Raw genomic sequence first — 15,305 nt, 5'->3', positions numbered from 1 at the left:
CAGACGGTTTTCTCTGCTACCTCACGGCTAGCGGTACCAGAGCACCAAGTCAGACGGTTTTCTCTACTACCTCACGGCTAGCGGTACCAGAGCACCAAGTCAGACGGTTTTCTCTGCTACCTCACGGCTAGCGGTACCAGAGCACCAAGTCAGACGGTTTTCTTTGCTACCTCACGGCTAGCGGTACCAGAGCACCAAGTCAGACGGTTTTCTCTGCTACCTCACGGCTAGCGGTACCAGAGCACCAAGTCAGACGGTTTTCTCTGCTACCTCACGGCTAGCGGTACCAGAGCACCAAGTCAGACGGTTTTCTCTGCTACCTCACGGCTAGCGGTACCAGAGCACCAAGTCAGACGGTTTTCTCTGCTACCTCACGGCTAGCGGTACCAGAGCACCAAGTCAGACGGTTTTCTCTGCTACCTCACGGCTAGCGGTACCAGAGCACCAAGTCAGACGGTTTTCTCTGCTGCCTCACGGCTAGCGGTACCAGAGCACCAAGTCAGACGGTTTTCTCTGCTACCTCACGGCTAGCGGTACCAGAGCACCAAGTCAGACGGTTTTCTTTGCTACCTCACGGCTAGCGGTACCAGAGCACCAAGTCAGACGGGGTTTTCTTTGCTACCTCACGGCTAGCGGTACCAGAGCACCAAGTCAGACGGTTTCTCTGCTACCTCACGGCTAGCGGTACCAGAGCACCAAGTCAGACGGTTTTCTCTGCTACCTCACGGCTAGCGGTACCAGAGCACCAAGTCAGACGGTTTTCTCTGCTACCTCACGGCTAGCGGTACCAGAGCACCAAGTCAGACGGTTTTCTCTGTTACCTCACGGCTAGCGGTACCAGAGCACCAAGTCAGACGGTTTTCTCTGCTACCTCACGGCTAGCGGTACCAGAGCACCAAGTCAGACGGTTTTCTCTGCTACCTCACGGCTAGCGGTACCAGAGCACCAAGTCAGACGGTTTTCTCTGTTACCTCACGGCTAGCGGTACCAGAGCACCAAGTCAGACGGTTTTCTCTGCTACCTCACGGCTAGCGGTACCGGAGCACCAACTCTAGGATCAGAAGGCTCCTTAACAGCTTTGACCTCCAAGCCATAAAACTGCTGTACATCTAATCAAAATGGCCACCAAACTATTTACATCGACCCCCCCCCCCCCTTTGTTTTTACACTGCTGCTCTGTGTATTGTCTTTGCAGTCACTCTACCCCCACCTACACGTCGAGGTCATGTGTAGGAGCGGGGGCATCGGTTACCCAGTACCGTATTCGGCACACGTAACTAATAAAACGAGGTGAGATTTTTAGAGCTTGGTGCAGATAGTGTAGTGTAGTGATACGCAGGGACTAACCGATACGGTGGATGTATTCCACAGCGCTGGTAGGGAAGTCGTAGTTCAGCACCAGGTTGACACCCTTAAAGTCGATACCTCGGGCCAGCAGGGCCGTACAGATCAACACCCAGATATCACCCGACCGGAAACTACTGATCACGTTGTCTCTCTGGAGAAAAAAAACAACTGTTAGGGAATTACTTATAGGAGTGTGTGTTGTACTATACTTGGGAGTACAGTAGTGTGTGTGTGTGTGTGTGTGTGTGTGTGTGTGTGTGTGTGTGTGTGTGTGTGTGTGTGTACACGTGTTGTACTATACTTGGGAGTACCAGAAGTCCACACTAGAATAGTAAACTAACTAAAATATAGAGACCTAAGGACATTTTGCTGGTTAGATTTTGGGTTAAAACGATGGTTAGAGGTTAAGGTTAGATTTAGGGTTAGAGGTTAAGGTTAGATTTAGGGTTAGATTTAGGGTTAGAGGTTAGATTTAGGGTTAGAGGTTAGATTTAGGGTTAGAGGTTAGATTTAGGGTTAGAGGTTAGATTTAGGGTTAGAGGTTAAGGTTAGATTTAGAGTTAAAGGTTAGATTTAGGGTTAGAGGTTAAGGTTAGATTTAGGGTTAGAGGTTAAGGTTAGATTTAGGGTTAGAGGTTAAGGTTAGATTTAGGGTTAGAGGTTAGATTTAGGGTTAGAGGTTAGATTTAGGGTTAGAGGTTAAGGTTAGATTTAGGGTTAGAGGTTAAGGTTAGATTTAGAGTTAAAGGTTAGATTTAGGGTTAGAGGTTAAGGTTAGATTTAGAGTTAGAGGTTAGATTTAGGGTTAGAGGTTAGATTTAGGGTTAGAGGTTAAGGTTAGATTTAGAGTTAAAGGTTAGATTTAGGGTTAGAGGTTAAGGTTAGATTTAGGGTTAGAGGTTAAGGTTAGATTTAGGGTTAGAGGTTAAGGTTAGATTTAGGGTTAGAGGTTAGATTTAGGGTTAGAGGTTAGATTTAGGGTTAGAGGTTAAGGTTAGATTTAGGGTTAGAGGTTAAGGTTAGATTTAGAGTTAAAGGTTAGATTTAGGGTTAGAGGTTAAGGTTAGATTTAGAGTTAAAGGTTAGATTTAGGGTTAGAGGTTAAGGTTAGATTTAGGGTTAGAGGTTAAGGTTAGATTTAGGGTTAGAGGTTAAGGTTAGATTTAGGGTTAGAGGTTAAGGTTAGATTTAGGGTTAGAGGTTAAGGTTAGATTTAGGGTTAGAGGTTAAGGTTAGATTTAGGGTTAGAGGTTAAGGTTAGATTTAGGGTTAGAGGTTAGATTTAGGGTTAGAGGTTAGATTTAGGGTTAGAGGTTAGATTTAGGGTTAGAGGTTAGATTTAGGGTTAGAGGTTAGATTTAGGGTTAGAGGTTAGATTTAGGGTTAGAGGTTAAGGTTAGATTTAGGGTTAGAGGTTAAGGTTAGATTTAGGGTTAGAGGTTAAGGTTAGATTTAGGGTTAGAGGTTAAGGTTAGATTTAGGGTTAGAGGTTAAGGTTAGATTTAGGGTTAGAGGTTAAGGTTAGATTTAGGGTTAGAGGTTAAGGTTAGATTTAGGGTTAGAGGCTATAGGTTAGATTTAGGGTTAGAGGTTAAGGTTAGATTTAGGGTTAGAGGTTAAGGTTAGATTTAGGGTTAGAGGTTAAGGTTAGATTTAGGGTTAGAGGTTAAGGTTAGATTCAGGGTTAGAGGTTAAGGTTAGATTTAGGGTTAGAGGTTAAGGTTAGATTTAGGGTTAGAGGTTAGATTTAGGGTTAGATTTAGGGTTAGAGGTTAGATTTAGGGTTAAAACTAGGGTTAGAGGTTAAGGTTAAAACTAGGGTTAGAGGTTAAGGTTAAGATTTCGGGTTAGAAGTCCAGGAAAACAGGATTTAGATGGAAATCAATTGCTGGTTCCCAAAAGTCTTGACAAGTATATTGTGTGTGTGCGTGTGCATGTGTGTGTGTGTGTGCGCGTGCCTGTTGCTGTGTGCGGTCAGCGTGTATGATGTCTACGTTGATGCCTTCGTACACCAGCTCATGGAAGAGCTCTCTGGCTCGATCAATAGACTGGACAAACACCAGCATAGGGGGCAAGAAACCCTAGGAGAGAGGAATTAGTATTTAACATTCAGGGAGCAATGTTTTCTGAAACATGCTTGGTAAACAACAGGTGTAGACTAACAACAACAGGTGTAGACTAACAACAACAGGTGTAGACTAACAGTGAAATGCTTGGTAAACAACAGGTGTAGACTAACAACAGGTGTAGACTAACAGTGATATGCTTGGTAAACAACAGGTGTAGACTAACAACAACAGGTGTAGACCAACAACAACAGGTGTAGACCAACAACAACAGGTGTAGACTAACAGGGAAATGCTTGGTAAACAACAGGTGTAGACTAACAGTGAAATGCTTGGTAAACAACAGGTGTGGACTAACAGTGGAATGCTTGGTAACAACAGGTGTAGACTAACAACAACAGGTGTGGACTAACAGTGAAATGCTGGTAAACAACAGGTGTAGACTAACAACAGGTGTAGACTAACAGTGAGGTGTAGACCAACAACAACAGGTGTAGACCAACAACAACAGGTGTAGACTAACAGGGAAACAACAACAGGTGTAGACAGTGAAACAACAACAGGTGTAGACTAACAACAACAGGTGTAGACTAACAGGGAAATGCTTAGACTAACAACAACAGGTGTAGACTAACAGTGAAATGCTTGGTAAACAACAGGTGTAGACTAACAACAACAGGTAACAACAACAGGTGTAGACTAACAACAACAGACTAACAGGGAAATGCTAAACAACAGGTGTAGACTAACAACAGGTGTGGAACAGTGAAATGTTTGGTAAACAACAGGTGTAGACTAACAGTGAAATGCTTGGTAAACAACAGGTGTAGACTAACAACAACAGGTGTAGACTAACAGTGATATGCTTGGTAAACAACAGGTGTAGACTAACAACAACAGGTGTAGACTAACAACAACAGGTGTAGACTAACAATAACAGGTGTAGACTAACAGTGATATGCTTGGTAAACAACAGGTGTAGACTAACAACAACAGGTGTAGACTAACAGTGAAATGCTTGGTAAACAACAAGTGTAGACTAACAGTGAAATGCTTGGTAAACAACAGGTGTAGACTCACAGTGAAATGCTTGGTAAACAACAGGTGTAGACTAACAACAACAGGTGTAGACTAACAACAACAGGTGTAGACTAACAACAACAGGTGTAGACTAACAGTGATATGCTTGGTAAACAACAGGTGTAGACTAACAACAACAGGTGTAGACTAACAGTGAAATGCTTGGTAAACAATAGGTGTAGACTAACAACAACAGGTGTAGACTAACAACAACAGGTGTAGACTAACAGTGAAATGCTTGGTAAACAACAGGTGTAGACTAACAGTGAAATGTAACCTACAGGCCCTTCCCAACAACGCAGAGAGAAATATAAAAATAACATTGCTGTATACACATGGTACCAGGCTATACACACATGGTACCAGGCTATACACACATGGTACCAGGCTATACACACATGGTACCAGGCTATACACACATGGTACCAGGCTATATACACATGGTACCAGGCTATATACACATGGTACCAGGCTATACACATATGGTACCAGGCTATACACACATGGTACCAGGCTATATACACATGGTACCAGGCTATACACACATGGTACCAGGCTATATACATATGGTACCAGGCTATATACACATGGTACCAGGCTATATACACATGGTACCAGGCTATATACACATGGTACCAGGCTATATACACATGGTACCAGGCTATATACACATGGTACCAGGCTATATACACATGGTACCAGGCTATATACACAGGGTACCAGGCTATATACACATGGTATCAGTACTGAGTCAATGTGCAGGGGGTGCTGGGTAATAACATGGCTATATGCACATGGTACCAGTGCTGAGTCAATGTGCAGGGGATGCTGGGTAATAACATGGCTATATGCACATGGTACCAGTACTGAGTCAATGTGCAGGGGGTGCTGGGTAATAACATGGCTATATGCACATGGTACCAGTACTGAGTCAATATGCAGGGGGTGCTGGGTAATAACCAGAGTTAGAAAGGGGACTATGTTTTAACAGGCAGGGCCAGAGGGCTTAAAACACTTTGAAGTACAGGAAGTCAGCAGGGTGGGACTTCCTAAACCATTTTGAAGTACAGGAAGTCAACAGGGTGGGACTTCCTAAACCATTTTGAAGTACAGGAAGTCAGCAGTGTGGGACTTCCTAAACCATTTTGAAGTACAGGAAGTCAGCAGGGCGGGACTTCCTAAACCATTTTGAAGTACAGGAAGTCAGCAGGGCGGGACTTCCTAAACCATTTTGAAGTACAGGAAGTCAGCAGGGCGGGACTTCCTAAACCATTTTGAAGTACAGGAAGTCAACAGGGTGGGACTTCCTAAACCATTTTGAAGTACAGGAAGTCAGCAGGGCGGGACTTCCTAAACCATTTTGAAGTACAGGAAGTCAGCAGGGCGGGACTTCCTAAACCATTTTGAAGTACAGGAAGTCAGCAGGGTGGGACTTCCTAAACCATTTTGAAGTACAGGAAGTCAGCAGGGTGGGACTTCCTAAACCATTTTGAAGTACAGGAAGTCAGCAGGGTGGGACTTCCTAAACCATTTTGAAGTACAGGAAGTCAGCAGTGTGGGACTTCCTAAACCATTTTGAAGTACAGGAAGTCAGCAGTGTGGGACTTCCTAAACCATTTTGAAGTACAGGAAGTCAGCAGTGTGGGACTTCCTAAACCATTTTGAAGTACAGGAAGTCAGCAGGGTGGGACTTCCTAAACCATTTTGAAGTACAGGAAGTCAGCAGGGTGGGACTTCCACTGGGTTAAGAAGGAATGATCACATGATTCCATCCAGGTCATGAGGAGGGATCAGCCAATGAATTAGATGGTTTATCTTACCTGAATAACCCAGAGGGGCTGGATCCAGAACTCTAACCATCTGTACCTGAATACCCCAGAGGGTCTGGATCCAGAACTCTAACCATTTGTACCCGAATACCCCAGAGGGTCTGGATCCAGAACTCTAACCATCTGTACCTGAATACCCCAGAGGGTCTGGATCCAGAACTCTAACCATCTGTACCTGAATACCCCAGAGGGGCTGGATCCAGAACTCTAACCATCTGTACCTGAATACCCCAGAGGGTCTGGATCCAGAACTCTAACCATCTGTACCTGAATACCCCAGAGGGTCTGGATCCAGAACTCTAACCATCTGTACCTGAATACCCCAGAGGGTCTGGATCCAGAACTCTAACCATCTGTACCTGAATACCCCAGAGGGGCTGGATCCAGAACTCTAACCATCTGTACCTGAATACCCCAGAGGGTCTGGATCCAGAACTCTAACCATCTGTACCTGAATACCCCATTGCCATTGAGGTGTATGACAAAACTGCACATTTTAGAGTGGCCTTTTATTGTCCCCAGCACAAGGTCCACCTGTGTAATGACCATGCTGTTTAATCCCTTTCTTGATATGCCACACTTGGCAGGTGGATGGATTATCTTGGAAAAGGAGAAATGCTCACTAACAGGGATGTAAACACATTTGTGCACAACGGTTGAGAGAAAGCTTTTTGTGGATATGTGAAATGTCTGGGATCTGTTCAGTGTATTTTCACAGACCCCCGGTTGAAAACTCCTGGTCTAAACCAACCAAGCCTGTTTTGCCAAGTCGTTGTCCACGTGTCAGTGTTCTTGCTAAACAACCAACCCCTCTATACTCCTGATCCAAATGTAATACTTGTAGATGGCAGTAAATCACCAACCGTGGCTGTTTAAACACTCCAATACAATTTTGGAAATTGTAAACTGTACCTACCTTTTAAATGTGGTTATGACATTTACGAAATGTAATGCATATGGAAAGTTTTAGCTCCTATATTCTACAAAATATGGCAGCCGATACTGAATACACAGTCGAACAGAGACTAAACCCCTTCTGGTGTTGAACTACGACTTCCCTACCAACACATCCCCTCATCTGTTAGTCCTCCATATCACTACCCCTTCTGGTGCTGAACGACCAATACATCCCCTCATCGGTTAGTCCTCCATATCACTACCCCTTCTGGTGCTGAACGACCAACACATCCCCTCATCGGTTAGTCCTCCATATCACTACCCCTTCTGGTGCTGAACGACCAATACATCCCCTCATCGGTTAGTCCTCCATATCACTACCCCTTCTGGTGCTGAACGACCAATATATCCCCTCAACGGTTAGTCCTCCATATCACTACCCCTTCTGGTGCTGAACGACCAATACATCCTCATCGGTTAGTCCTCCATATCACTACCCCTTCTGGTGCTGAACGACCAATATATCCCCTCAACGGTTAGTCCTCCATATCACTACCCCTTCTGGTGCTGAACGACCAATACATCCCCTCATCGGTTAGTCCTCCATATCACTACCCTTTCTGGTGCTGAACGACCAATACATCCCCTCATCGGTTAGTCCTCCATATCACTACCCCTTCTGGTGCTGAACGACCAACACATCCCCTCATCGGTTAGTCCTCCATATCACTACCCCTTCTGGTGCTGAACGACCAATACATCCCCTCATCGGTTAGTCCTCCATATCACTACCCCTTCTGGTGCTGAACGACCAATACATCCCCTCATCGGTTAGTCCTCCATATCACTACCCCTTCTGGTGCTGAACGACCAATACATCCCCTCATCGGTTAGTCCTCCATATCACTACCCCTTCTGGTGCTGAACGACCAATACATCCCCTGCATCGGTTAGTCCTCCATATCACTACCCCTTCTGGTGCTGAACGACCAATACATCCCCTCATCGGTTAGTCCTCCATATCACTACCCCTTCTGGTGCTGAACAACCAATACATCCCCTCATCGGTTAGTCCTCCATATCACTACCCCTTCTGGTGCTGAACGACCAATACATCCCCTGCATCGGTTAGTCCTCCATATCACTACCCCTTCTGGTGCTGAACGACCAATACATCCCCTCATCGGTTAGTCCTCCATATCACTACCCCTTCTGGTGCTGAACGACCAATACATCCCCTGCATCGGTTAGTCCTCCATATCACTACCCCTTCTGGTGCTGAACGACCAATACATCCCCTCATCGGTTAGTCCTCCATATCACTACCCCTTCTGGTGCTGAACAACCAATACATCCCCTCATCGGTTAGTCCTCCATATCACTACCCCTTCTGGTGCTGAACGACCAATACATCCCCTGCATCGGTTAGTCCTCCATATCACTACCCCTTCTGGTGCTGAACAACCAATACATCCCCTCATCGGTTAGTCCTCCATATCACTACCCCTTCTGGTGCTGAACGACCAATACATCCCCTCATCGGTTAGTCCTCCATATCACTACCCCTTCTGGTGCTGAACGACCAATACATCCCCTCATCGGTTAGTCCTCCATATCACTACCCCTTCTGGTGCTGAACAACCAATACATCCCCTCATTGGTTAGTCCTCCATATCACTACCCCTTCTGGTGCTGAACGACCAATACATTCCCTCATCGGTTAGTCCTCCATATCACTACCCCTTCTGGTGCTGAACGACCAATACATCCCCTGCATCGGTTAGTCCTCCATATCACTACCCCTTCTGGTGCTGAACGACCAATACATCCCCTCATCGGTTAGTCCTCCATATCACTACCCCTTCTGGTGCTGAACGACCAATACATCCCCTCATCGGTTAGTCCTCCATATCACTACCCCTTCTGGTGCTGAACGACCAATACATCCCCTCATCGGTTAGTCCTCCATATCACTACCCCTTCTGGTGCTGAACGACCAACACATCCCCCTGCATCGGTTAGTCCTCCATATCACTACCCCTTCTGGTGCTGAACGACCACTACATCCCCTCATCGGTTAGTCCTCCATATCACTACCCCTTCTGGTGCTGAACGACCAACACATCCCCCTGCATCGGTTAGTCCTCCATATCACTACCCCTTCTGGTGCTGAACGACCACTACATCCCCTCATCGGTTAGTCCTCCATATCACTACCCCTTCTGGTGCTGAACGACCAACACAAGAAAACTCACCCAGAGGCGGTGCTCCTAGTGGCCGGGGACTTTAATGCAGGGAAACTTAAATCCGTTTTACCAAATTTCTATCAGCATGTTAAATGTGCAATCAGAGGGGAGAAAAAAAACTCTGAACCACCTTTACTCCACACACAGAGAAATGTACAAAAGCTCTCCCTCACCCTCCATTTGGCAAATCTGACCATAATTCTATCCTCCTGATTCCTGCTTACATGCAAAAATGAAAGCAGGAAGCAGCAGTGAGTAGATAAATAAAAGAAGTGTTCAGATGCAGCAGATGCTAAGCTACAGGACGGTGTTGCTGTCACAGACTGGAATAAGTTCCAGAATGACTCCGATGGCATTGAGGAGTACACCACGTCAGTCACTGGCTTCATCAATAAGGATATCGATGACGTCATCCCCACAGTGACCGTACGTACATACCCCAACCAGAAGTCATGGATTACAGGCAACATCCTCACTGAGCTAAAGGCAAGAGCTGCCACTTTCAAGGAGTGGGACTCTAACCTGAAAGTGTAGAAGAAATCCCGCTATGCCCTCCGACGAACCATCACAGGCAAAGGGTTAATACAGGACTAAAATCGAATCGTACTACACCGGCTCTGATGCTAGTCAGATGTGGCAGGGCTTGCAAACCATTACAGACTAGAAAGGGAAGCACAGCCGAGAGCTGCCCAGTGACACGAGCCTACCAGACGAGCTAAATTACTTATATGCTTGCTTCGAGGCAAATAATACTAAAACCTGCATGAGAACAGCAGCTGTTCCGAAAGGCAGCGTGATCACGCTCTCCGCAGCCGATGTGAGTAAGACCTTAACCTCTCAGGGTAGGCGGGACGCTTGCGTCCCACATGGCCAATAGCCAGGGATAATGCAGAGCGTAAATTCAAATACATTTCTATAAAAATCAAACCTTCATTAAATTTAACATGCAAGATAAATTAAAGCGACACTCGTTGTGAATCCAGCCAACATGTCAGATTTCAAAAAGGCTTTTCAGCGAAAGCATAAGATGCTATTATCTGATGATGGCACAACAGTAAACAATGAGAGAGTAGCATATTTCAACTCTGCAGGCGCGACACAAAACGCAGAAATAAAATATAAATCATGTCTTACCTTTGACGAGCTTCTTTTGTTGGCACTCCAATATGTCCCATAAACATCACAAATGGTCCTTTTGTTCAATTAATTCAGTTGAAAAATACCCAAAATATCAATTTATTTGGCGTGTTTGATCCAGAAAAACACAGCTTCCAACTTACACAACGTCGCTACAAAATATCTCAAAAGTTACCTGTAAACTTTGCTAAAACATTTCAAACTACTTTTGTAATACAACTTCAGGTATTTCTAAACGTATATAATCGATCAAATTGAAGACGGGATGATCTGTGTTCAATACAGGAGCAAAACAAACTGACGCTACTTTTCTGGTTAAGCGCCTCTATCAAAAGGTACACATGAAGTGACTATCGTTCTGAGCTATGGTACTTCTTCATTACACAAAGGAAAAACCTCAACCAATTTCTACAAACCGGTGACATCCAGTGGAAGCGGTAAGAACTGCAGGAAAGTCGTTAAGAATTCTGGATTCCCGATGAAAACGCATTGAAAAGAGAGTGACCTCAAAAAAAAAGAAAATCTGAATGGTTTGTCCTCGGGGTTTCGCCTGCTAAATAAGTTCTGTTATACTCACAGACAGGATTCAAACAGTTTTAGAAACTTCAGAGTGTTTTCTATCCAATACTAATAATATGCATATATTAGGATCTGGGACAGAGTAGGAGGCAGTTCAGTTTGGGCACGCTATTTATCCAAAAGTGAAAATGCTGCCCCCCCTACCCCAAACAGGTTAAAATAGGTCAACATTCACAATGCCGCATGGCTCGACGGATAACCAGGAAGTGTACTGTGAGCATGCTTTGACCAACTGACAAGTGTCTTCACTGACATTTTCAATGTCTCCCTGTCTGAGTCTGTAGTACCAAGTTGTTTTAAGCAGACCGCCATAGTCCCTGCGCCCAAGAAAACAAAGTTAACCTGCCTAAATGATTACTGACCCGTAGCACACAAATCACTCAAATATCCATGAAATGCTTTGAAAGGCTGGTCATGGCTCACATCAACACCATTATCCCAGAAACCCTCGACCCACTCCAATTTGCATACCATCCCAACAGATCCACAGATGATGCAATCTCTATTGCACTCCACACTGCCCTTTCAGACCTGGACAGAAGGAACACCTATGTGAGAATGCTGTTCATTGACTACAGCTCAGAGTTCAACACCATAGTACCCTCAACGCTCATCAATAAGCTAAGGACCCTAGTACTAAACACCCCCCTCTGCAACTGGATCCTGGACTTCTTTACGGGCCACCCCCAGGTATTAAGGGTAGGTAACAACGCATCCGTCACGCTGATCCTCAACACAGGGGCCCCTCAGGGGTGCGTGCTCATTCCTCTCCTGTACTCCCTGTTCACTCATGACTGCATGGCCAGGCACGACTCCAACACGATCATTAAGTTTTCCGATGACACAACAGTGGTAGGACTGATCACCGACAACGACGAGACTTCCTATAGGAAGGAGGTCAGAGACCGGACCGTGTGGTGCACGACAACAACCTCTATCCTCAACGTGAGCAAGACAAAGGAGATGATTGTGGACTACAGGAAAAAGACGACCGAGCATGCGCCCATTCTCATAGACGAGGCTGCAGTAGAGCAGGTTGAGAGCTTCAAGTTCCTTGGCGTTCTCATCAACAACAAACTGGAATGGTCCAAACACACCAAGACAGTTGTGAAGAGGGCACGACAACACCTCAGGAATCTGAAAAGATGTGGCATGGGTCCTCAGATCCTCAAAAGGTTCAACAGCTGCACCATCGAGAACATCCTAACTGGTTGCATCACTGCCTGGTATAGCAACTGCTTGGCCTCCGACCGCAAGGCACTACAGTAGGTCTGTGTGGAAAGCAGCAAGCGGTACCGGAGCACCAAGTCTAGGTCCAAGAGGCTTCTAAACAGCTCTCTCTGCCTCCGCACAGCAAGCGGTACCGGAGCTCCAAGTCTAGGTCCAAGAGGCTTCTAAACAGCTCTCTCTGCCTCCGCACAGCAAGCGGTACCGGAGCTCCAAGTCTAGGTCCAAGAGGCTTCTAAACAGCTCTCTCTGCCTCCGCACAGCAAGCGGTACCGGAGCTCCAAGTCTAGGTCCAAGAAGCTTCTAAACAGCTCTCTCTGCCTCCGCACAGCAAGCGGTACCGGAGCACCAAGTCTAGGTCCAAGAGGCTTCTAAACAGCTCTCTCTGCCTCCGCACAGCAAGCGGTACCGGAGCACCAAGTCTAGGTCCAAGAGGCTTCTAAACAGCTCTCTCTGCCTCCGCAAGGCAAGCGGTACCGGAGCACCAAGTCTAGGTCCAAGAGGCTTCTAAACAGCTCTCTCTGCATCCGCAAGGCAAGCGGTACCGGAGCTCCAAGTCTAGGTCCAAGAGGCTTCTAAACAGCTTGTACCCCCAAACCATAAGACTCCCGAACAATCTAATCAAATGGCTACCCAGACTATTGGCATTGTCCCCCCCCCCCCCCTTTACACCGCTGCTACTCTGTTGTTATGTTGTATGAATAGTCACTTTAATAACTCTCCCTACATTTACACATTACCTCAACTAACCGGTGCCCCCGCACATTTACTCTGTACCAGTAGGCCCCTGTATATAGTCTCGCTATTGTTATTTTACTGCTGCTCTTTAATTACTTGTTCATTTTATTTGTTTTAGTTTTTTTTTTTTTTTAACTGCATTGTTGGTTAAGAGCTTGTAAGTAAACATTTCACTGTGAAGTCTCCTACACCTGTTGTATTCAGCATTTCACTGTAAGGTCTACTACACCTGTTGTATTCAGCATTTCACTGTAAGGTCTACTACACCTGTTGTATTCATCATTTCACTGTGAGGTCTACTACACCTGTTGTATTCAGCATTTCACTGTAAGGTCTACTACACCTGTTGTATTCAGCATTTCACTGTGAGGTCGTCTACACCTGTTCTATTCAGCATTTCACTGTGAGGTCTACTACACCTGTTGTATTCAGCATTTCACTGTAAGGTCTACTACACCTGTTGTATTCAGCATTTCACTGTAAGGTCTACTACACCTGTTGTATTCAGCATTTCACTGTGAGGTCGTCTACACCTGTTCTATTCAGCATTTCACTGTGAGGTCTACTACACCTGTTGTATTCAGCATTTCACTGTAAGGTCTACTACACCTGTTGTATTCAGCATTTCACTGTAAGGTCTACTACACCTGTTGTATTCAGCATTTCACTGTAAGGTCTACTACACCTGTTGTATTCAGCATTTCACTGTGAGGTCGTCTACACCTGTTCTATTCAGCATTTCACTGTGAGGTCTACTACACCTGTTGTATTCAGCATTTCACTGTAAGGTCTACTACACCTGTTGTATTCAGCATTTCACTGTGAGGTCTACTACACCTGTTGTATTCAGCATTTCACTGTAAGGTCTACTACACCTGTTGTATTCAGCATTTCACTGTAAGGTCTACTACACCTGTTGTATTCAGCATTTCACTGTGAGGTCGTCTACACCTGTTCTATTCAGCATTTCACTGTGAGGTCTACTACACCTGTTGTATTCAGCATTTCACTGTAAGGTCTACTACACCTGTTGTATTCAGCATTTCACTGTAAGGTCTACTACACCTGTTGTATTCAGCATTTCACTGTAAGGTCTACTACACCTGTTGTATTCAGCATTTCACTGTGAGGTCGTCTACACCTGTTCTATTCAGCATTTCACTGTAAGGTCTACTACACCTGTTGTATTCAGCATTTCACTGTAAGGTCTACTACACCTGTTGTATTCAGCATTTCACTGTGAGGTCTACTACACCTGTTGTATTCAGCATTTCACTGTAAGGTCTACTACACCTGTTGTATTCAGCATTTCACTGTAAGGTCTACTACACCTGTTGTATTCAGCATTTCACTGTAAGGTCTACTACACCTGTTGTATTCAGCATTTCACTGTGAGGTCGTCTACACCTGTTCTATTCAGCATTTCACTGTGAGGTCTACTACACCTGTTGTATTCAGCATTTCACTGTAAGGTCTACTACACCTGTTGTATTCAGCATTTCACTGTGAGGTCTACTACACCTGTTGTATTCAGCATTTCACTGTAAGGTCTACTACACCTGTTGTATTCAGCATTTCACTGTAAGGTCTACTACACCTGTTGTATTCAGCATTTTACTGCAAGGTCTACTACACCTGTTGTATTCAACATTTCACTGTAAGGTCTACTACACCTGTTGTATTCAGCATTTCACTGTAAGGTCTACTACACCTGTTGTATTCAGCATTTCACTGTAAGGTCTACTACACCTGTTGTATTCAGCATTTCACTGTGAGGTCTACTACACCTGTTGTATTCAGCATTTCACTGTGAGGTCTACTACACCTGTTGTATTCAACATTTCACTGTAAGGTCTACTACACCTGTTGTATTCAGCATTTCACTGTGAGGTCTACTACACCTGTTGTATTCAGCATTTCACTGTAAGGTCTACTACACCTGTTGTATTCATCATTTCACTGTAAGGTCTACTACACCTGTTGTATTCAACATTTCACTGTAAGGTCTACTACACCTGTTGTATTCAGCATTTCACTGTAAGGTCTACTATACCTGTTGTATTCAGCATTTCACTGTGAGGTCGTCTACACCTGTTGTATTCAGCATTTCACTGTGAGGTCGTCTACACCTGTTGTATTCAGCATTTCACTGTGAGGTC

At 45.1% G+C, this 15,305-nt stretch overlaps 1 protein-coding gene across 1 annotated transcript in view; it reads right to left on the bottom strand.

Annotated features, from left to right (window-relative positions):
* The window catches only part of LOC135537536 (probable ATP-dependent RNA helicase DDX52), a 42,486-nt gene that overhangs the window by 9,905 nt on the left and 17,276 nt on the right, over positions 1 to 15,305 (bottom strand). The window contains exons 10-11 of the mRNA XM_064963671.1: positions 3,306 to 3,428; positions 1,348 to 1,498 (exon numbers count right to left, since the gene is read on the bottom strand). Of these exons, the coding sequence (XP_064819743.1) occupies positions 1,348 to 1,498; positions 3,306 to 3,428 (274 nt within the window). The remainder of the gene's footprint in view (positions 1 to 1,347; positions 1,499 to 3,305; positions 3,429 to 15,305) is intronic.

Source organism: Oncorhynchus masou, unplaced genomic scaffold, assembly GCF_036934945.1.
Source record: "Oncorhynchus masou masou isolate Uvic2021 unplaced genomic scaffold, UVic_Omas_1.1 unplaced_scaffold_808, whole genome shotgun sequence".
NCBI classification, from domain to species: domain Eukaryota; kingdom Metazoa; phylum Chordata; class Actinopteri; order Salmoniformes; family Salmonidae; genus Oncorhynchus; species Oncorhynchus masou.
The sequence above is the reverse complement of the archived record's forward strand: the minus strand, read 5'-3'. Positions and strand labels throughout refer to the sequence as shown.